Source organism: Zeus faber (genome assembly GCF_960531495.2).
Source record: "Zeus faber genome assembly, chromosome: 4".
Taxonomy (NCBI): domain Eukaryota; kingdom Metazoa; phylum Chordata; class Actinopteri; order Zeiformes; family Zeidae; genus Zeus; species Zeus faber.
Genome location: NC_137191.1, coordinates 18,897,958 through 18,920,091, shown reverse-complemented (window position 1 = coordinate 18,920,091; position 22,134 = coordinate 18,897,958). Strand labels below are relative to the sequence as shown.

The following is a 22,134-nucleotide window of genomic DNA, read 5'->3' as shown; positions in this document are numbered from 1 at the left end:
CAGCTCTGGCGTTAAAAAAGCCCACGTGACCGGGTCACAATAATTATTACATGCAGCAGAAAGATCAACTCGACAAAAGGAAACAAAAACAAACCGAATTTGATCAGGATTGGCAGCCAAACAGTCCTTTAAAAAAAAAAAGAAAAGAACAAAAACTGAAACGAATTAAAGACATAATATTCAGTCGCAGAGTGGACATTTGTTTGGAAAAAAACACAACTTTTGAGACACTTTCTGAAAATTATTCAAGGTGATGGGGGGGCGGGATGGATGTGTTTCATTCGGGGGGAGGGAGGGAGGCTGAGTGTTTTTTTTCCTGTGAAATGAACGATGTGCAAAAACAAAACTGGCGCCCGGCCGTCGTGATACTGCAATTTCTTTTTTTTTGTCCTTGGCACCGTAGCCATCAATGAGCCCAAACAACACTCCAATTTACCATTGCAATCGTCCTCATTTTTAATAATATTACACATCCCCTTTTATAAATGCAAAGTGCAAAAAACTGAGTTGGTATACTAAAAGCTAATAAAACATAAAAAGACGGAAAAAAAAAAAATCAAAATAGAAGAGAGAATGATATCAGTGTAGGAAGCCTAAAAAAGCATGCCGGCAACCTCTGAATATCTAACGAGTAGATAAAGCAAGTCACATGATATTCTTTTTTTTTTCTTCCTAATTCTCACGTTAAAAATGTGTCTTTGAACCTAACATAAATGAGTCAAGCTAGTAAGATGCTACCTCTTTCTTGCCTATAGCTGGAAGTATTGTACTATACTGTAACATAAAAGAAGAGAGAATAAAAGAAGAGAACAACCATCGATACAACTGTTTTACACCAAAAAAAACCTCTTGGGACATTATTTACAAATTAAGCTTTCGCAAATCATGCTTTCGTAAGGGGTTCCTTTAAAAGCTATCATTACACAAATACAACAAGAACATTTTCTTTTTTTTTTTTTTTTTTTTTTCAAATACTATTATTTCTGCAGGCAAAGTCACAAATAAGAGTTTGAATAGATTCTTTTTAGGGGGGTGGGGGGGGTGTTAAAAGAAAAGTAGGTCGAGAGGTCGAGAAGGACGAAAACGGGACAAAAAAAAAATGGTCGAGAAGCCCACGCTCAAGTGTCTCAACCTATTTTTTTTTTTTTTTTTTTACAAAGAAGGAAAGGGGGAACAAGTCAGAAGTGAAGGTTATATGCATCTTCCAGGGGCAACACACTTTTTTGGACACTGGTTTTGCAGATGAGGGGCAGGAGGCGTACAGGCTGGTTCGCTCGTACTGGATGACCGGATGAGCAACGTGGAGGATCTGAGGAGGAGGAGGAGGCAGAGGTGGAGGAGGAGGAGGAGGAGGAGGAGGAGGAGGTCCGGTGAAGTCGAGAGGAGGAGCGGGCACACTGGCTGGAGCAGGAAGTGGGGCGGGAGGGTGGGGGTCTCTACTCAGTCTATCATGGTGGAGTAGGGCATGTTTTTATGGAGGTTGGGGTTCTGAGAGTGTCGATTGCGGCTGCGCACGGAGCTGAACACCATGTTGCACCCGGGGATTTTGCATTTGTGCATCTCGCGCAGGTGCACAGTCTTGTAGTGCACGCGCAGGGTCCCTTTGTTGCTGTACATTTTGTGGCAGATGTTGCAGAGGATCCCGCCGCCGTGGCCGCCCCCGGCGGACGAGAGGAGAACTGGCGAGGAGGATGGCGCCATCCCCTCACCCCGTCCGTCTCCGCTTCTGAGTTCCGCGACCTCATCGTTGCGATGGCCGCCGGCCTCAGCCGGCCGCTTGGCGCCCAGCGAGCAGTCCTCCCCTTCGCTGTGGCCGCCCTCCTCCTCGTCCTCCTCTCCCTCCTCCTCCTCCTCCTCCTCCTCCATGTCATCCAGCAGAATGCCCTCATCGCTGCCCTCGTCAGACTCGTGTGATGAGTGGATGCTGCCGCTGGACTGGATGCTGGACGTGGTGCTCAGATCCAGCACCATGTAGTCGTCTGGCTGGCCCCGGTAGAAGCCGTTGGCGTGTTGGTTCTGGAGGTTGTGGTGGTTGAAGGGGTGGTGGTGGTGGTGGTGGTGGTGGTGGTGCGGGTACTCGTTGCTCGCGGGGGAACTTGAGCCGCGGTTTAGCCCGGTGGCCCCCAGGCCTCCACCCCCGATGCCCATCCTGGCCATAGCGTCCAGGCCCAAGTGGTGTCCGGCGTAGATCTTGGCCAGGAACTCAGCGCGCAGGTCCTTGGGCAGCGGCGTGAGTTGGGGGTCCAGGACAATGTCGTCCAGCTCTTTGGTCAGCAGTTTACGGTGCAGGTTGATGTTGGAACTGTGCCTTCAATGGAGAAAGAGGGGAAAAAATGAGATGCACGACATTTGGCTGCTTTTTTTTAGCAGTTCCCTAAACATGTCCAAGAATAGCATCCGTACCTTGAAAAATGTAATTGTCTGTACAACTCTGTACATTTTTTTCTAAACAACCAATCTAGAATAATTCTTGGTTATCTCAAGCAACCCGCAAAACCACTAGTGTGGAACTAGACTAATAACATTAGCTCTTTAAACTCAGGGGGAACTACCCAAAAAGACTCGCTAAAACACGGCAGAGAGGGAGCCGGGGTGTTTACCCCTGTCAGCATGCCTGCATCGCACAGCCCACAAATCCAATAGAGTCCGACTCAATTAAATACTCCGCCATATTGAATGGGAGTTTATCAATTGATTTGAGCTGTGGTAATGTGATAATCGAGGGGAACTGGAGAGCGTATTGGCACGGGCTCTGACAGGGTTATCGCATTCTTTCTCTATCGGAGGTGACTTAATCAACCAGCCTTGTAAGAAGGTCGTTGTTTTTAGCAGTGCCTCCTTTTGTTTTAAACACAAAATAAACTCTATGACATAAAGGGTCAGCCACAGTGTCAATGATACTAAAGCCAGTGAAATTAAAGGAAGAAAAGTCACGTGCCATTTGTTAAGCAGGGGATACTATTAGTGAAGGTTTCAATTACGCACACAAGCCATGCCAGAGAGCGTAAAGCAAAATGGGTATTTACCTCTACGTCACATATTTTTTAATTAAAGCAAAGAAAAAGTGTCACACACGTCACAATAAAAGCACATACAGTAATGCAAGAAAATGTAAAATTCTGAAACGAATAATTTGCATACACAAGACCCACTCCACTCATAACCACATCAGGGATCAAATGGGCAAAAATCTCAGCGCTTTTAAATGTGTGGGGTATCCATGCAGGGAGGAGCAACATGTGTGTGTGTGTGTGTGTGTGTGTGTGTGTGTGCGCGTGTGTGCGTGTGTGTATGTGTGTATGTGTGTGTGTGTGTGTGTGTGTGTGTGTGTGTGTGTGTGTGTGCTTGTGTATGTGTGTGGGGGGAGGAGGGGGTCATCCTCGGAAGGACGGATGGGCAAAAAAATGGGAGTCACAATGGATAGTAGAGCTTACCAGCAGTGGCAGGGTTGATGCAGTCAAAAAGGGTCCCTTTCCTTTAATTATTTACTTCCCTATCCGACATTCTCCTGCAAGAGGTAAAAATACATTCATTTGAGGGACCCTTTTCTGTGAACCAGGCAAGCGGGAGCCCGTCCACCCGAGCATCGTCAGCATCGGAGGGAGAGAGAGAGGGAGGGAGGGAGGGAGGGAGAGGGCGGGCGAGGCGAATCGATTGCCGTTGCTGTCGCTGTGTGTGTGTGTGTGTATGTGTGTGTTTGTGTGTGTGTGTGTGTGTGTGTGTGTGTGCGCGTGTGTGCGTGTGCGTGTGTGCGTGTGTGCGTGTGTGCGTGTGTGTGTGTGTGTGTGTGTGTGTAGAATTTCACTCCCATCTACTCTGACCGAAAGAGACTACATCAATTCTTTGTTCTTCTTTTTCCCCTTTGACAGTATAGTTGCAGCCATATGGCGCAAGTTCAGGGCTCAAACGTGGGAGCCCTAATTCAATGTTCCTGATACGCCTGTGACTGATCGGCTGAGAAAGGCCACAACCGATACAGGATGCCCCCCAAAAATTAGAATCATTAAAACTACAAGACAGGAAATACATGAAACACATTTTTCATTTCGATAAGTGCTTGTGGAATTTGGATGTGTTGCATTGTGGTTGGGTTTTTTCGGGGGCAAGATGCTGTTGAAGATGCTCAGGTAGGCGGGTCCTTTGCGACAAGTCTCCATCTCTAAAAAAAAATCACACCTTCTCACTGCTAATAAGCTCTATGCTGCCGAGGCTAACTCACATCTCAGGATGTTAATGTCAAACATGTTAAATGCCATGCAGTAAGTGTCCTGCGCTACCACCCTCAGTACAGATCCATTAAAAAAATATTCAAAAGCAAATGATGAACATTGTTATTATTATTTCATATAAATGCATTATTCACACCATAACGTTGTACAGGAATCAAACACAAATGATCAATGAATAAAAGTCAGGAAAATGGATGAGAAATAGTTGAGGAAGTGGAAGTGTTTTCACTGCAAACAATGACAAGTAATCCTGTCGACTCAAAATATGTTCAAAATGTGTCCGAAAGAGCCAGTATTCCTACATTTTAAAAAATGTTTCGAATTTCAGGCATTCCCGCCATTTTCGGTTTTTCCCACACACTTCTCTGCTCTCTATTTATTTGATACTTTTTACAAAAAAAAAATCGTAGTTCCCTTCTTCCGCCGTTGCCTCCCCGTTGGCCAATCACGCGGCTGGCAGACGAATTTGACGCTCTTATCTTCACCCCCAAAAAAGGATGGGGGAGGCCGGCGGAGGGGGAGGGGACCATGCAGAGGAGGGAGCACCAGTGTCGGCCTGTCCCGACCCGCATTAATCATCTTTAGGCTTTAACTGATGGTGTGTGTGTGTGTGTCTGTGTGTGTGTGTGTGTGTGTGTGTGTGTGTGCATATGTGTGTGTGTGTGTGTGTGTGTGTGTGTGTGTGTGTGTGTGTGTGTGTGTGTGCATGCTTGTGCATGCTCGCGTGTGCATGCGTGCTACTAAACGAGTCGTAATGTGTAAATGAGAAGCAGTGGTTCTTTGTCTTTTCCGTCATTGGTGTTGTGTTATGAGTTTTTTAGGGTGGAGGTAGGAGGAGCACGGAGGGGTTGAGAACATTTATCTCTCCCTGTCACCGCTCCACCCGCTTTCCCCCGTTTTAAACCGCCAGCAGCAACACTTTGAGATCAGGTGGTTGAAGCAACATCAAGAGAAACACCACCGCAGGCGTAATTACCGGCAAGCCGATATTGCGTATGGATTCCTACGGATGACACTACAACATAACTCCTTTATGTTCAGTGGTGTAGCATCACAGTTAAAAAAAATAACGATCAAATTCGCAGTGAAATTCATCAAAAGTAAAAAAAAAAAAAAAAAAACAACAAAAAAAAAACCTCTCGGTAATAAAAGGGCCATACTTTTTAATTAGCGGAAATTTTTAACCGGATCGGCCTCCGCTCATGTATTCTCTGTGTGAGCGGCACTTTGTTTGTGAGAGACAAACAGCGAGTGGCCTGAGAGGCAGCATGCTGCGGGGGGAACGAGGGAACGGGGGAAGGAGGGAGGGAGAGAAGGAGAGAGAGAGAGACTGACATAATTAACCTTCACTCTCTCTGCTCGCAGTGGCCCGTGCAGGGGCCGCGGGGAGATGGGAACGGGGACGTTGAAAGAGCGGGTTTCGATGATAGAGGGAAGTTAACAAAAAAGAGAGAAGAAGGAGCCCAGCCCAGATTAAAAAAAAAAAAAAAAAAAAAAGAGCGTGATTAACGAGGCTAATAGCGGCCATGATGACTGGAACACGTGTCCTTAGAGTAGTTAATCACACGGATTTTGCCAACACGGCCGGCTCCCCACAATAAATATGCGATCATTTACCTCCGTTCAGTGAGCAGTAACACACACACACACACACACACACACACATAAAAATTGCTAGAGGACACATTAGATTGTCCTTGTGTGTGTGTGTGTGTGTGTGTGTGTGTGTGTGTGTGTGTGTGTGTGTGTGTGATCTGCTGTTTAATCTGGGCTCTGTCTTTTAACATGAAAAGAGGCCAGAGGGTATCGATTCAGATTTGGTTTTTTTTTTGCGTCATCATCACGTCGTCAAGGCGTCTCGTCCTGGCAATGTCACTGTCCCCCGGTTGTCTCTCGGGTGATTAAATCCTGCTTTTAAAACTTTCAATTTCGCACAGTATCGGGGGGGGTGACGCTCTTATGGAGAGGAAATTAAATGATGTCTCTTCACAATAGTTACATTCACAGGCGCGTCACGTAGTTACAGGTATATCTAGGGACAGAGCAGTGACCGACCGAGCCCTAGATGAAAGATGAAAACGTCCCCCGTATCCCCGTCACGTTATCTTTACAGCGGCAGTTGTCCCTCAGAACTATTGTGTTCTGAATGTTATTCGTATGCTCCTGTTTCTGATCAGCGCGATTGCCCAAAGACGTTGCATGCAAGTTGTGGTGAGGCTGCGTCAAATAAAAAGCAAACGAGGTCCCCTCTTGAAGCCAGAGAGAGAGAGAGAGACAGAGAGAGAGAGAGAGAGAGAGAGAGACGCACCCACACACACACACGAGTGATCCCACCGCATTTCTTTGTCGTGTTTTTTTTTATTGGCTTTATTTTTGTGGTATAACGTTTCCTTTAAGGATTTCATTGGGTCGGATGACGGATGATGTTCCACAAAGAAATTAAAAAAGAAAGAACGAAATATCATTAACAAAACAATCTGGGCAGTTGTAGCAGTCGGGGTTTCTTAATATGATAAGTAAGGCCCCCTCAAGCGTAGAAGTGATACCCGCTGATAACCACTGACCTGTTTCCCTCGGCTGCTTCTGAAAAGGTTCAGTGCAAAAAGGGGATCGGCCGTCTGAGCTCACCGTGCTCTCCGGTTACCTCATAGTGCTGCCAGTACGTAGTACGGCTTGTACCAATAACCGTTAAAGCTCCTGCGGATGTTATTTCTGGTTTTAAAGCGCAAACCAGGACCCTGTTTTTGTCTTTACCAAATTCAAATCCAAAAGAATCGCCGCGCACACGAGAACGACCGCAAACAGGCCCCGTCCTCCGGTAATTGCACGCATGCGCGCGCGCGTCCCGCCCCTGCCCGCCGGGCACGCGCCCGCGCGAGCGTCTCGGCGCCGCGCGCGTAGACAGCAGGCCTGTGGCGCCTCGGGCAGACCCGGTCCCCGAAGCCTTGTCGAGAAAGCGGAGGCTAACAAACGCAGCGGCGGGAGCAGAGCGGCGCGGCGGCAGCGCAACGCATGCCTTGATAACGCTTCCTGTCATGCGCCTGCTGTCGGCACAGCTGCGCAGGCGAGTGGCAAGACTGCAACTTCTCTGACGTTTAACTCTTTGCGCTGTTCCCTCGACCCCCCCCTCTCCCCGGGAGTCACCCGCTCCGTTTACAACGCTGCTCTGGAGCGACCGGTTGGAGGACGAAACGGAAACTAAAATATTCGTAAATTAGCCCAGTGTGGGTGAGACAAAATCCCTCTGAGAAGCCTGGTCTGCCAGCATGGTGTTCCCTACTTGTGCTTCATCTCAATAAAAAGTGTCGACTGTCGCGGAAATGATGCAATAAAAAGGCTTGGCCGTGTCTCCACTTCCTCGAGGAACGCCTCGTATGCAGCTCTGGGCTGTGCCATGTGCCAGTGTGTCCTTTTTAAACACTATTCAGCACGTAAACTTTACCAAAGCAAGAGGACGGGAGATAGTAACGTAAAGCAACTCTGTGTGTTTTAGATGCATTCTCAGTTTCCTTCTGGACTGTCTCCAAACTGCGGAGGGACTCGGTCAGCAGAAAGGAGCGATATCCTACTCTGTCGCATTTGCATAAAGACATTTAGAAGACACTTTTATCCGAAGAGATTTAGGATAACATTTGTCGGGGGTCATAAAATGAAAACGCAGTTGTTTTGTCGGTTTGTTTGTTTGTTTCTCCCCCGGTTTGACGGTACAGCAGATAATGCCAGCTGCTGTCATTTTGATTTGCTCTTGATAATTTTAATAGGAATCTTTGCAGAAAGAGGTTAAAGAAATCAAATGATTTCTTTAACCATAGCCAGCGTAATTGCTGTTAAAAAAATCCCCCCATGAAAAAACAACTGTAAGCAATTCCTCTGAGGTTCGTAACATCGGCACTTGCCATGTTACAAACCCTCAGGATGTGTTACGGTGCCAAACTGCCGTTGGAGCTGCTAGAGTTCATATTCTGAGGAGAGAGCATATGGGATGGATATGTGCTAACGAGACTATGTGAGCGCGGCTAGCTTCCCCTCCTGATGCGTTAATAAATGCAGTGGTGTGAGAGACCGCAGTCTATGTTAAAATATGCACCTTCACCTGCCTGTGACAAGGTGAGGTGAGGTAAACAACATACAGCCACCCAGAGGTGGAGGGTAATGGACACTCGTGTGTATGTGTGTGTGTGTGTGTGTGTGTGCGTGTGCATGTGCGTGTGCGTGTGCGTGTGTGTGTGTGTCATTCTTTCTTTCTTTTTTCTTTCCTTATTCTATATAAATTATTGAGTAGCTAATTTGGTCTGCCGATCCCGGTGAGATGCCGCAGCATTGGCATGACGGCGTGTGTGTGTGTGTGTGTGTGTGTGTGTGTGTGTGTGTGTGTGTGTGTGTGCGCGTGTGTGTGTCTGTGTGTTGGTGTATGTGTGTGTCATTCTCATACTGACGCTGCCACCTTTCTGAACTTTGGCTTGACAAGGTGCAAATGTCACTGAATCTATCATTGAGCAATTAATTAGCTTAACAGCTGTTGAGAAATACTTTATCTGGTTTGACTTAAAGAAAAATATTGCAATTCTGCAGTTTGAAGATGTTATTTAAATCGAAGATAACACAACTCAGGGAAATATCAAATGATTTAAACTTTCATAATGCTGTTACGCAAACAATGTTTCCACCTATGTACCTATCTTTAAGTGATACAGTCACAGGATAGAAGGTAAGTAAGCAGGTTCAACCGGCACTAACCTGTCTCGACTCCGTCGGGAAGGGAAAGCAGCATTGCATCCAGCCACAGTGCACACGTGCATCTCTTTCAGGTGCACATTCTTATAGTGAAGTTTGACGCTGTAGGAGCTCTTGAAGCTCTTCTTACATACATAGCAGATCTTAGGGTCAGGGCTGGAGCACAAATCACCCTCGGGTGATTGTGAAGGGGGGAACTTTGGTGGGCTTGCACCATAGCCCATTGAAGAAATGAAGCTCTCATGTAAAGCAGCCATACTTGCAGCGGCTGCAGCCGCTGCTGCCATGCCTCCATTGTAGAGGCCATACTGGCTCATGCAAAACATGTCATATGTGGGATCATTGAGTTCTTCCTTGATCTTCATTGGTGGTTGGTTAGGGGAAGGCGATGATTGGCTCTTATCATCCATATCTTTCCTCAATTGAGCCTGCTCGCTGGCCTCATCCTCATGCCCCTTGTCCAGACCATTTCCACCTCTGATGTGCTTTTGCTGCTCCTCCACCTCCATCATCTCATCACGGTAGAACATCTTAGACTCAGAGGTTTCAGACTCATTCTCAAAGTCTCTCTCATGATCCTGGTCCTCTGAAGTGAAGCTGTCCATGCAACGGAGCTCACCGGAACTTCTAAGGTCATTCCCACTCCTCGTCTCACTGCCAGGCCCGTCTCTGCACTCATCTTCACTATGCCTCATCATGCCTCTGAGGGCAAGGCCAGGGCTCATCTCATCCTGAGAGGGTGACTGGTGCCCACTTCCACCACTGTGGTTCCCACTAAAACTGCTATTATTGTTGTTACTGTTACAATTTCCATTTATCTTGACATTATTGTGAAGAAGAGATGAAGGGTGGTGATGGTGATGATGATGGTGGATGTTGTCGTCTTCGTCTTCATCTTTGTCCTCGTAATCATCTGCCACATCAATAACCTCTTTCTCAATCTTAACAGGCATGCTGGATTTGCGAGGCTTCTTCTTGGGTGTGGGATCACTGATGCCAGTGGTAGAATCATGATTGCCACTAGTAGACAGGCGAAGGGACATAGGCCCAGCATCTGACATGTGATTGTTGTGGTTGGCTGCAGCTGAAGCAGCTAGGATTTGATGTTGGTCCATTAGGGAGGTACTGTTGGTGGTTGTAGGCAGGATGGGGCTGGTAGGAAGTGACACAGGAGGACTAACCAGATCTGCAGGGGATAGCAGAGTACGATAGAATGGAGGAACTGGCTGGACTGGATGCACTGATTTCAGCGATGGGAACACCAAGGGGCTCTGTAGGGGGGACTGAAGCATAGGGTCCAGTGGTGGAGTGTTGAAGCCTAGAGGTGGCCTGCCGGGACTGGTTAAGGTAAAGCCACCACTCTTGGTGCTAGAGATGACAGGTGTACCTGTGGTTGAGTTCGCACGGATAAGGTCCTTGTCTCGATTGTTGCGCAGCATTGGCATGTGCAGACGTGGGTTGGGATTGGCACTGTGGCGATTGCGGCTGCGCAGTGAGCTGAAGACCATATTGCACCCCTCAATGGTGCAGCGGTGCTTAATCTTCAGGTGCACAGCATTGTAATGTATCTTTAGAGTGCCTTTATCATAAAAGGTCTTGCCACAAGAGTTGCAACAAACCCGGCCCTTCCGGGATGTAGAGCCCATACGCCTCATGCGATGCATCTTGGAGGAAAATGAGGAATGTGTAATAGCCTTGGACTGCTCATTCTTTACAAAGTGGTGATGGACCTGGTGGTCATTCAAGCTGTTTGGCTGCTGCGGTTGATTCTGGGGCTGTTGTGTGCCTTGCTGCTGTTGTTGCTGATGTTGCTGAAGCTGTGTCTGCTGCTGCTGAGATTGCTGAGTGGAAGGGGTCGGTGAGATTGGTGATGCACGATTGCTGGGCTCTGTCTTGGGTTCTATGTTGTTGTTCATGACCCCCAGGGCTCCACGACTTGGGCTCTGACCCGTGCGAAAGGGTGACAGGGACACTTCGGACTCACTGGTCTCCACATGCTCACTCTGGTTTGGAAGGCTTGGCTCACGAATTCGGAGAGCAGACTGCTCCATTGGCAGGCCATTGGGGGGCAGGCCCAACATGGGGGCTGAGACCGGGTTGATGTATTGGAAGGGAAGCAGGAAGGCCAGACTGTTGGGGATGTTCTCGAAGTGGTGGATGCTGGAGGGGCTACTGTTCTCCAGCTGTGTAAGTAGGCCTTGGGTGGGGCTGTGGGTGCGATTGTTGCTTTCAATGAATGTCCTAATCCCGGAGTCTGTCTTGGAGGATGGAACTGTAACTGCCTGACCCTCCTTCTCTTGAATTGCCATCAGCTCCACAATGGACTTGGTCTCACCAAAGCGCAGGAACTGCTGCAGGGTGATGATCTCCTCTTCTCGGGACATGATGGTCCAGCGGTCCAACACCTTGCCTGCAGCATCCTAGAGGGCCAACAGGAGACAAGAGAAAAGAAAAACACACAAAGCCATTATCGATTGTGCATAATCAGTTGAGAAGAGGTTGGTGGGAGGGTGAGCTTTTCTTTTCATGAAATTCAAGGGCCCCTCAAGCGACAAGAAAATAATAAAGCTTTGCCTAAAATTCTTCCTTATAGTGTCTCTGTGGTTCTACTTCCTTTCACTGCTTCATTCCTAAGTTTTAATCAGCCAATTGAAATGCAGTCATTAGACACACACCGATAAGTACAGGGGAGAGTTTAATCAAGTCTAGGGGAAACAAATTGAGACCATTTAGGTTGGGTTATTACCAAGTAAATTCCTATATTGTGAGGATGTTAATCTGCTTGATGAGACTTTGGGTAAAAGCAGTTCTCTGAAATATGTAAACTTTTATTTACATTTTGTGTCAACCAGAGAAACAAAGTGTAACACAGAAAATAACAGAAAAATTAAAGCCAGCTTATAATCACACCTTATCATAACTTATGACAGTGTGAGCAGCACAAATCACATGGAATCTGATCTTTTTAATTAGGAATTGGGCCACTTTCATATGTGGTCCTAAATTGGATACAGGTATGATTTTTTACAATGCGACTTCAGTCTGAACAGTCAAATCCAAATTCATGAGATGTTTAGCTCACTCTAAACCAACCTTTTCATTATCGTGGACCAGACTGCAGCGCACAAAATGTTTACGGACAGGGGACGCAACAGAAAACAAATAGTGCCTCTGTGTTTTGAGAATAGACTCAGTATTCCGCCCCCGACTTTGGGACCGGCGAGTAGAGCGGGGCCGGGGAGGGGCACCGCGGCCACCCCCCGCTGCGGCACTCCCACCCACTGCCGCCTGCCACTGTTAAGTAGCGTATACTGTACAGCACGAGAAAGGAAAATAAATAATATAGATAAATATATAAATAGACCGACCCGGCGGGGGGGCACCCACGCTTGCCGCGTTTTATGAATAGCATCGGATCTAAAATAGTGTGTGTGTGTGTGTGTGTGTACACGGTCCCACGCCACCCGATTACCAGAATCCGATAGAGGCCACGTTCAAAAAAAATTCTGTGAGCAGCCAAACAAAACAAATCAGATCTGATCAATAAATCTGAATTGAGCACTAAGGCTTGCAGTGTCAATGCAACCTAAGTGTCGCCACACAAATGTAATCTTCATACATATGGGATAACGATGCTTGTGTTGATCAGGGACTGGTGTGAGACATTCAAATACAGAACTTATCTTATTAAAATTGCTACAGGAAGCCTTGGCAGTGACTTAATTTTACCTATAAAGTTAAGGATAAATATTTATCATGTTTGATGTAAATATGCTTTACAGACTGCATATCCTGTATCACATTTTAATCGTATACTGTGTCACGAGGGATTCTGATATATAAATGCGTTTGCATTCACTTCAAAACAAGACAAGTGTTGACAATAAGAGCTCATTTATGTGGGCTTTGGTGTTTCCAAATACTGCATTCTTGGAGTGTGTGTGTGTGTGGGAAATAAGCTTGCATCCTCTGAGACCAGGACTGCTCCAATGAGGGACTTGAACGCAATTCCAAACGGAGCACTTTCTTGGCCGACGGCTTTCGGAGATGGTGCTGTTAATGACTGAAAAACAAGACGCCTTGACTTTTTGCAAGTGTGCACGTAGCCAAGCATCGAGACATGGCAAAGGATTCTGGGAAATAAATCTTGGCGCGGGCTGAAACCTGACTTTGCGGTCGAGTTCCTCACTTGCATGCAGACTTGACCCATCCTTTTGTTCCCTTGTGTGAAACTACAGATCACACGGTTATCAAAATAATGTTTTGTTTTTTCTCCTAAAATTGCACTGTTCCAGATGTAAAATATGTTTGGGATGAATATGAAAAAAAAAGTATAAATACAACAGTTAACACAATGTCCTGTAGGGTTAGATGCAAGTGACTTTGGGGGCATTTATAATTAGTCACAGCGCCGCTGTAATATTTCAGATGCGCCGCAGCCTGCAAGGATCTATAAAAGATAAATGGCAACTCTGGTGAGCAAAAAGCTGCAAAAACCAACATCAGAAAGCACAAAGGACTTGTAAGGAGAAAACAGAAGATAAATGTTTAAAGAGAGACAGTGAAAAAAATAATATTGGAGAGATAGGGGAAGAAGAGCAAAAAGAAAACAAAAAATAAAAGTGCTAGAAAGAAGGAGGCAGGGGGCTGTTGAGTGGTTTCATATCATGCCCTCAGATATAGTGGAGAAATGGATTCTTCAGAGACGAAACATCAATACTCACTTGGGTATTTGTTGTTAAATATACATTAAAAAACATTTTACACTTTCATTCTGTGCGCACTCTGGATTTTTTTTTGCCTGGAGGTATGACTTTAAATTCTAGCCCGGGCACTATTATTTCATGCTGTATGGCCATTTGGGCATTTGTACTTCCAGTTGATTTAATTGAAACCAAAAAATGAAAGAAAATTAAAAAGAATACTTAAAGAGAACATTTCTTAACAAACTGTACTGAAAAGTGAAGCGGTTTTCTCACGCGTTTCATGACGAAACTTGTAAAGTTTAGTGCTATTAATGTGCAAATGGACGCTCACATTTTGTAATTATGATTAAGATCAAGGGTTCTTTGCAATGTCTTAGTTATGATAACATTGAATACCTGGCTGTTGATAGTCATTTGTAGGAAAAAAGAAGACTTCATTCAACAGCTCTAACCAGCTTGACCCGAGTGTGATGTTAGTATATTCAAATTGAATGTGAGGAAAAATTCATGAAAAGCGTTGAGAGACATTTCCAAATCTACGAACAACCACTTTCGTTTAAATGTTCACCAAAGTGAAATACCCCTCTCGCATTTTTTTTGTGAACGGTCAGCACCATATGTCTTAACCCTCATTTTATTTGCTAATCAGGCAAACCAAACATAATGTAACAGGTTATAGTGTGTACCAATAGGAACCTGCTACCGCATACAAGGGAATGCAGATAAAGGGTTGATGATTTTTAGTCTGCAAGGATTTGCAATATGGAAACACTCTTCCTTCCTTCCTTCACTTCCCCCACCGATTGCCGAGGCCCAAATAAAAGTGGTTTAGGCTATTATCATGCTTGGAGAAGGGACCTGGCAGTGAGAAACTTAATAATGGCAAAAAAAAAAAAAAAGCTCACAGCCTTCTGGAAAATCACACGGGGCCCCCGCCTCAGGTTCGTTGAAATTCACTTTCTAGAATTACCATATGAAATTTGAATACCCTCTAACACTATATTTTTTCTTAATTTTACGATAAAATGTGTGTCCTTTGTTTCCCGAAAAGATTCAAGATTGAAAAATTTAATCAATATCGATAATATAGACGTATCTTAATATTGCGCCGCGAAAGCACCTTACAACTAGGCACAACTCTTCCAATGGGTAATCCGAAATCAATTATCAATCAAGCACTGGCTAATGAAGAAAGAAAGAAGGAGTGAGAGATGACATGCCTCTGTGGGAATGAGTATCCATAACAAATGTTTGCACATCCTTGCAGACAAACACAGGTCCCTGTGGTCCCCACACCCCACTCCGCTGCATTAGCCTTGCGACGCCACGATAGTAACAAATATGCCATTAGAAGCACTTTTACAAGTAGGCACTCATCTTCCAATTAGCTTAATGTCCCCCCCTCCCTTTCCTCTGCATTTTCCAGACGTGCCCCGCCTCCTCTTGCATACTCCCTTCAGTAAAATCTCATTAATCCACACCCTCCCCCTCACCTCCCCCCGTGCTATGACATATCAGTCTGTCATTATGCATCCCGGAGTCCTTTAAACAATACGGCTAAGCCTCTGTTTGCCAGGTTAATGACTATTAGCCAATAATTACAGCATAGAGACGGCAGGGTACACACTTTGTCTGTTAGACAGCCCGGTGCTGTTGGTTTATTTGATCCGCTCACCTCCGTGTCACTCGGAATTAATTTGTTGACTGCTGCAGTTATTCATCTCTCTTCTGCCGCACCGCATTTTTTTTTTTCCTCCATTCGCGGCGATGCCGGTAACGTGGTCACGGCGAAGCTTTCGCACTGTGTGTTAAGAGGGTTACCGACTTCTGACAAGGGGGATGAACGGAATGGCTTGTTGTGAACGAGGGCGCGACTGTCGAGTAAAACAAAGCAGGCAATTATCTAATTAGCCGACTGTGCAATATGCCTGGTGAATGACCTGGGCCAGCCGTGCTGTTTGGACGTTCGAATTAGGGATTTACAACTAAGCATATACATGCTCTTCACTCATCACCACCCATCATAATCAATGACAATGTGGTTTTGGCAAGCACGGAGAGAGAGCCAATACTAAGCACTGGCAAACAAGGCTCTTATTGGAATGAAACGTAGTTGTGCTTGATTGCCCTTTGTGTTCAAAAGGGAGACACCTAAATTTGTCATTATGGAGTACCATGGACTGAGGCATTTATATATTAATCTGCATCATCATCATTCAAGGCTATAGGTATATAGTGGTATTATTCTGAGCTTGCTTGGTTATGCTACATCCTTATTCTAGATGTATGTTCACCTTGGATCAACTCAGTGTGACCAACCAGTCACTAGATAGTATCACTTTTAATAAGGACTGTCTCACAATGGCCAAATAAACCATGGGAACCACATTGATCCACCAATCACCTTGCAGTGAAAGCGATCCCCTCTGAGCCTCCAGGGAATCCCCATTGATCCCCAGGCCAGCTCTGAGATCCCGATCTCTGAAAAAGCTGTTCTATCCTTGTGCTCGCCACTTCAAGGGAGGTTAAGCAGAAGTTCCTTGTGATCTGAGAAGGTCTTGAACCTTGGTGTGTCCTCCTCCATATTCTGTTTCTCTGCCCGCCCTATCCCTCTATGAATAATGCAAAAGTGCTAGTGGCGAAGGGGTGCCATGGGGGGATGGGTTCGCACAAAGCCCACTGCCTGGAGCCATCACATCAGAGGACCAGAGCTCCCAAGATTCAGACCCCACTCTCATTGGCTCCCCAGTGGTAGGTCAGAGGTGATCTGTGAACAACAATCTCCACTTTTTTTCTCCTGTGATGGACCACAGGGGAGTCAATAAGTCCAGATATAGGTGGAGGGCATTTGTTGGAAACAGAGGTTAAAATTAGTATCTGTGATCATGGTATTCAAAGTTCTTCCAGCATTAATGAAAAGAACTGGAAGTGGTTCCCGATGGACGTGACAGATGTGCTATATGCAAAGCTTTCGCATTGTCACATCATTCACATATAATCGAAAAGCTGAAATTTAACTTTTAACTACGGCTAAAGAATAAAGCCTAATATAAAACCCCTGAAGAGGAAGGAGCCGCTCAGGCCATTATTCGTGAACCCGATATCCTTCATAAGGTAAACCATTTTTAAAATGCCAGTAAAATGAGCATCAAGGTGATTGGATGAGTCCACACATGGCCACATGCTTTCAATCGTAATCCTTATTAGTGCACAGAACAGAACCCGTTGAGTTTGATTCCTTGTGTGTTATTTAATTAAAAACCATACAGAAGGCCTTGTCTTGGTCAATATTATGCTCATCACTGCCAGAGACGAGTGCTTACTAGACTCTGTAGTGAATGAATGTGATGAGGCCATGGGCTTAATTCACTTCGCCAGACACACTGATCAACCAACTAGCCCCAAGATACCATGCCTTCACCCCTCAACCTGATTTAGCTCAAGGCTTTGGTTAAAAATTCATGACCCTATGTTAGTTGTTGCTAAGGGCAGACCTAATCAACTGGAGTGAGATATATAGCCCAGTTGCAGACTACAAGGGTGTGGTGTGTGTGTGTGTGGTGGTGGTGGTGGTGGTGGTGGGGGGGGGGGGGTGTTTTACCAGACTTAACCAAAGAGCGGTGATTCACAGTCTGGTTCTCTCCTATAACCAGGTGGCCCCCGGCAAACAATTTGTCTACTCTCATTAACTTGCTTTTGAAAACATCCTGTTCAATAAAAAAAAAAGAAAAAAAGAGTGTCTTATAACCTCTGTTTCAACCGTACCGCGACCCTACCTTCGGCGCAAACGCGAAATGTGCCTCTGCGTCTTTAAAAGAGGAAAGGACAGTCCTTTGGCCACAGCCCAGCAGAGGTGCAGATGCGGCAGCACATGGAAGCCATTTTCGAGCCCCGGTGCACTGTGGCCTGGGTTCGGGAACCTCTAAAGAACCGCCTTGAAGAAGTTAAATGCGAGCGCTGTCTGTGTCTGGGCTGATCTATCGATTCCCTGCCTCTTTTCACAAGACGATTGCTTCATCCCACCGCGCCAGGCAACCGTAGCCACGGCCGAGGTGTAAAAACTCAGCGGAGCCGGCCCGGGTCCAGAAGGGAGGCCCCAGAGCAGAGGGCCTGAGTGTGGAGCCACGAGGGAGAGCCATGATGGTTCACATTAATTGAGGATGATTCGTGTGATGTGCTGAATTTGGATGCAGCAGCAAGGTCTGTCCTGGGCCTGGGAGACAGATGTGGGGGCCGCTGTGCTCCCCCCGTGGGCCAATGGAAAGCAGTGAGGCGGCTGAGAAATGGCATGTCTGTCCAGGGGAGGGAGGCGGGGGGCAGGGGTGGAACTAGTGTGACGGCCTCCTTTTCTCTCCCTCTTATATCACATCTCCTTTTTCTTGATTACTATTTTGGCAAGACGCCGGTGGAGAAAAGGTGCATATGGTCACAATTTGCTCCTTGGCCACATCGTTAGGTATTTATGTTTTGCGCTGATGTCTTTTCTGCTCCATGTTGTGGCTGTTAACAGAGTACAACATTTAGATGTCTTCGAGGATGAGCTGCATGGAATATCAAAATCAACGATGCCAAATACGCTACTGTTTATCTGGATAACATTTTTTTTTGTTTTTTTTATATTTCATGCGACTAATTTATTTCCTCGTTTCTTTTCATGCACGCAACTGCAGTAGAGAACACAGTGATGCAGTTGCGTATACGGTTTATTAAGGCGCTTTTCCGCCGCATGGAACAGGCTCAACTCGATTCTACTCGCCTTCTTAGGTTTTTCCCATCGGGCAAAAGTTGTGGATAGTACCTGGTACCTGGTACTTATTTCGGTGCCGCCTCCGCTGAGGTCCCGAGCGAGCTGAGGCGACACTAAAATGTGTAAAAAACTTCAGACTGTAGAGGTCGGAGAGAATCGTCACTGCGTCTGCGTCATCATTCTGAGAGCGGAGATTTTTTTTTTTTTTTGTTTTGTTTTTTAGAAAGGTTAAAAATACGCTAGTTATTGTCCTCGAGATATAAAAAAAAAAAAAAAAAAGGATGCCAGGAAAACCAGATAAGCTTATCCAGCCACACACCCGAGAATCGAGGACGCCATCCCTCGGATGGCATCCATTGTTCCTGCGTTTTTGTTTTGTGCTGATGCCTTTCCCGCTCCGTGTTGTGGCTGTTAACAGAGTACAGCATTTAGATGTCTTGAGTTGCATGGATGAGTTGCGTGGAATATCATGCGGCGTGGCCATGGGTACTATCTGCAGTGGAAAATGAAGTACCTGGTGCTTCGAGGTGAGCTGGTTCCATGCGGCGGAAAAAAAAAAAAAAGTGCCATCGCGCGACAAAATAATCTTTCATCTTGAAAGATCACGTCACTCTGTTCCATTTGAGAGTGTTCAGAAATAAGGAAACAGACATGACCAAAATGTGCTGCACTGCAAGTAAAACCCAGAGTCATTTTGTTTGGGTTTCAGTTTGGAACAAAGCCTGGGGTGTCTCACGCCCCGGACACCGCATTAGAAAAGCTCTCCTGCTCTCTGCGGCGTTTTTTGCTACAGAGCATGTGAGGTGAAAGAGAATAAGCTAATGGACCCCTTACTTAATGTGATCAGAGCCATTATTGACATGCTACCAGGAAGATGCAAGACCATTAACTCTGTATCCTCCCCCATATCTCACTGCTTTATTGCACAGCATTTCACTGCTGCCCTGTTTGGGTCGCTCAAGGCGGGACGGCCCATCAGGGGCAGTAAGGATGCCCCAAAAATGTCTGCGCCCCAAAAATGCATGTGAAAATCTCCTTTCGTTAAGTGAAACATCATATTAAGCGAGTAAAATAATACCCCACTTTGTGAGAACAGCGGCTTAGCCTTTCTGTTTTTAAAATCGCCCCTCTGGAATGGTTGCCTGGCATGTAAAACAGGCCTATTCATCTTAAAGGCGCTGGACGCCAGGGTGGTTGCAGTGTGATTTACACTACCCCGGCCCATGTGCCAGAACACATCTATCCCTGTGGCCCAGGGGCTCACTAGGCCAGAAACCCAGATAATGTACGTGCGTGTGTGTGTGCATGTGTGTCTATGCTGATGGTGTGGGTACGACAGGAAGTAGCGCTCGGGTCCCTGCGCCTGTCTACTGTCATAAGGTCCAGGATGGTGATTACCTTCTGCAAAAATAAACATCATTACCATCTGCCGCCGCCTCCCCGCGCTGTAACCTATACACCGAGAAAAGCTCTAGACCATCAAAACACGCGGAATACAGAACAATAACAAGAAAATCAGACGTGCTCGTCGAACGTAGATCTGGAATCGCAGACGCGCCTTTTCGTGCGTCCGTGCGAGCGTTCCCGAGCATATTCCACGCGATAACGCGGATCGATTTTTCGGATGTTTAGAATGAAACCGAATTCGATTCCTGGAGGTAAAATAAATAAGTGGCCGGGTAAACGGCGAGGGGTCGACGGAAAAAACAAAAAGCTTTACCTCGACACGCGGTAAGCAAAGTGGGACATCGGGGGGGGGTCACTCAAGACGGCTGAGGCCGCGCAGAGCGAGCAGATGTTTGATCCATCGCAGGCACATCTGGACCGCAACACACTCCATCCATTTCACTGAACTCCCCCTTTTTGTGAGCTTTCATTGTTCCTCACGGTACAATAAACTCAAGATTCTCCTCTTGTTGCCCACAAAAAAAATCACTTTCCTCCATCATTCGCAACGTGCGGATTTTGAAGTCCCTGGTATTTGCGAGTGATTAACATTATATTTACTGTGGAAATGACACCGGCGATGGCTCGTATTTTACTGGCCCCGCGGCTTGGGCTTTTGTTGCAATACCGCGGCTGACTTGTGATCCCGGTGGCAGCAAATGAAAGCTGTCAGTCTAATTGTAGCGGGCCCTTGGAGAGTCATACGCCGTTTCATAGCTCCATTGTTCCATTTATTGTTGGGAGCAGAAGGGGACGCAGACTACACAGATTCCTGGATCCTGGATTCGGGGCGCGACGTGACAAGAGCACCGCCGACTCCCTGTAACTCGCCGTGCAACTTCCTTTAATAAATGTCAACTCTTTGACCCGCCGGCAAACCTCCCGGCAGGACGGGGCGGGTGCGTCAGCGGGCTGCGGGGCCGCACAATGTCTGGGTTTGGCCCCGGTGACATGTGGGAAGTGGAAGGATCCGCTGCTCTGTTTGTTCAGAGGCAGACTCAGAGCCACCTGGTGGCCCCGTTCCAGGTCCGTCGGAGAAAAACATAACCTCAGGGGTGGAGGAGTGTGTGTGTGTGTGTGTGGGTGTGTGTGTGTGTGTGTGTGTGTGTGTGTGCGTGCGCAAGTGTGTGTGTGTGTGTGTGTGTGTGTGTGTGTGTGTGGTGTCATACAGTACTGTATAAATACACCACGTCCAAGAAACAGTACATTCCCATGTACTTTAAAAGGTGTACCCGTACCCTGGCGGTTTATGGACATACATGACGCCCAGTATGCAGAGATGTATATCTAAGGCCATGTGTAACGCTATCTGCCAGTGTTTGGGTCTGGCCTGCGAGGTACCGCTGTGCAGCGCAGCCTATCGATCGCCGCAGCTCTGTGGTCGACAGAGGGTTCCTGTCAGTAAACTCATTGAGCTGGGGCACCCTCCGTTCCGCTCCCCTCACCCCCCCCCCCCCCCCCCGCGTAGCGCTACAATCTAAACAGCCGTCACAGAAACTCGATACGGCCAGACCGGGGTCCTGCGGTCCTCGGCAAGCTAGCGGCGGTGCCCGGCGAGCGTCCTGCGAGACTCCGGCTAAGTCAATTTGGTGTTAGCGTAGCATCTTGCCCCGCAGACCTGTTGCCAGGCTCGCATGTTAGCGCTAATACGTCTCTCCATATGAATTACAAGACAGGGAGGAGGAACCAGATGCAATAAGTATAGATTAGCTAATGTCCAGGTCCTGTCGAGGTGCTGGTGGGAAGGAGGGGGAGCCGGCGATAGTAATTTAGACTTTAACAGGGTGTCTGGCTGTTGTTCAGAGGTAAGAGCTGGGGGCAGGCGGGCTTCTGGGATTTCTAAGGAGTTCTGGGAAATGAACTACCTTAACTTTCCTGTCCGGCACAGGGAAGAGGCGGGGCGGCGGCATCGCCGAGAAAACGATTAGCGGAGAAAGAGAGATGGAAAGAGAGAGATGGGCTGTTAATGTTTTTATCTGACTATTGATCAACCTGCAGGGTAAGTGGGGCTTGGGTTAAAGGTCCTAAAGCTTACCTTGTCTGGTCGGTGTGTGTGTGTATGTGTGTGTATGTGTGTGTGTGTGTGTGTGTGGGGGGGGGGGGGTTAATGTGTAAAACCATTGATGGGTATTGGAGATGTATGTGTGTAGGCCAATGCCCCTGACAGCAGCAGAGATGGGACTCGGGTTTGGAAGGGAAGAAAAACAGAGACTTGGAGGCAGAGGTTAGCACGTGGTCAAACCAGGGCGTAATTAGGAAGCGTGTTTCCACT

General features: G+C 46.8%; 1 protein-coding gene across 1 annotated transcript in view; it reads right to left on the bottom strand.

Moving 5' to 3' along the window:
• Window positions 1–300: 300 nt before the first annotated feature.
• The window catches only part of bnc2 (basonuclin zinc finger protein 2), a gene marked incomplete at its 5' end in the record, with an annotated part of 100,460 nt that continues 78,626 nt past the window's right edge, over window positions 301–22,134 (bottom strand). Inside the window, 2 exons of the mRNA XM_079999856.1 lie at window positions 301–2,308; window positions 8,967–11,383. Coding sequence (XP_079855982.1) covers window positions 1,441–2,308; window positions 8,967–11,383 — 3,285 coding nt within the window. The 3' untranslated portion in view covers window positions 301–1,440. The remainder of the gene's footprint in view (window positions 2,309–8,966; window positions 11,384–22,134) is intronic.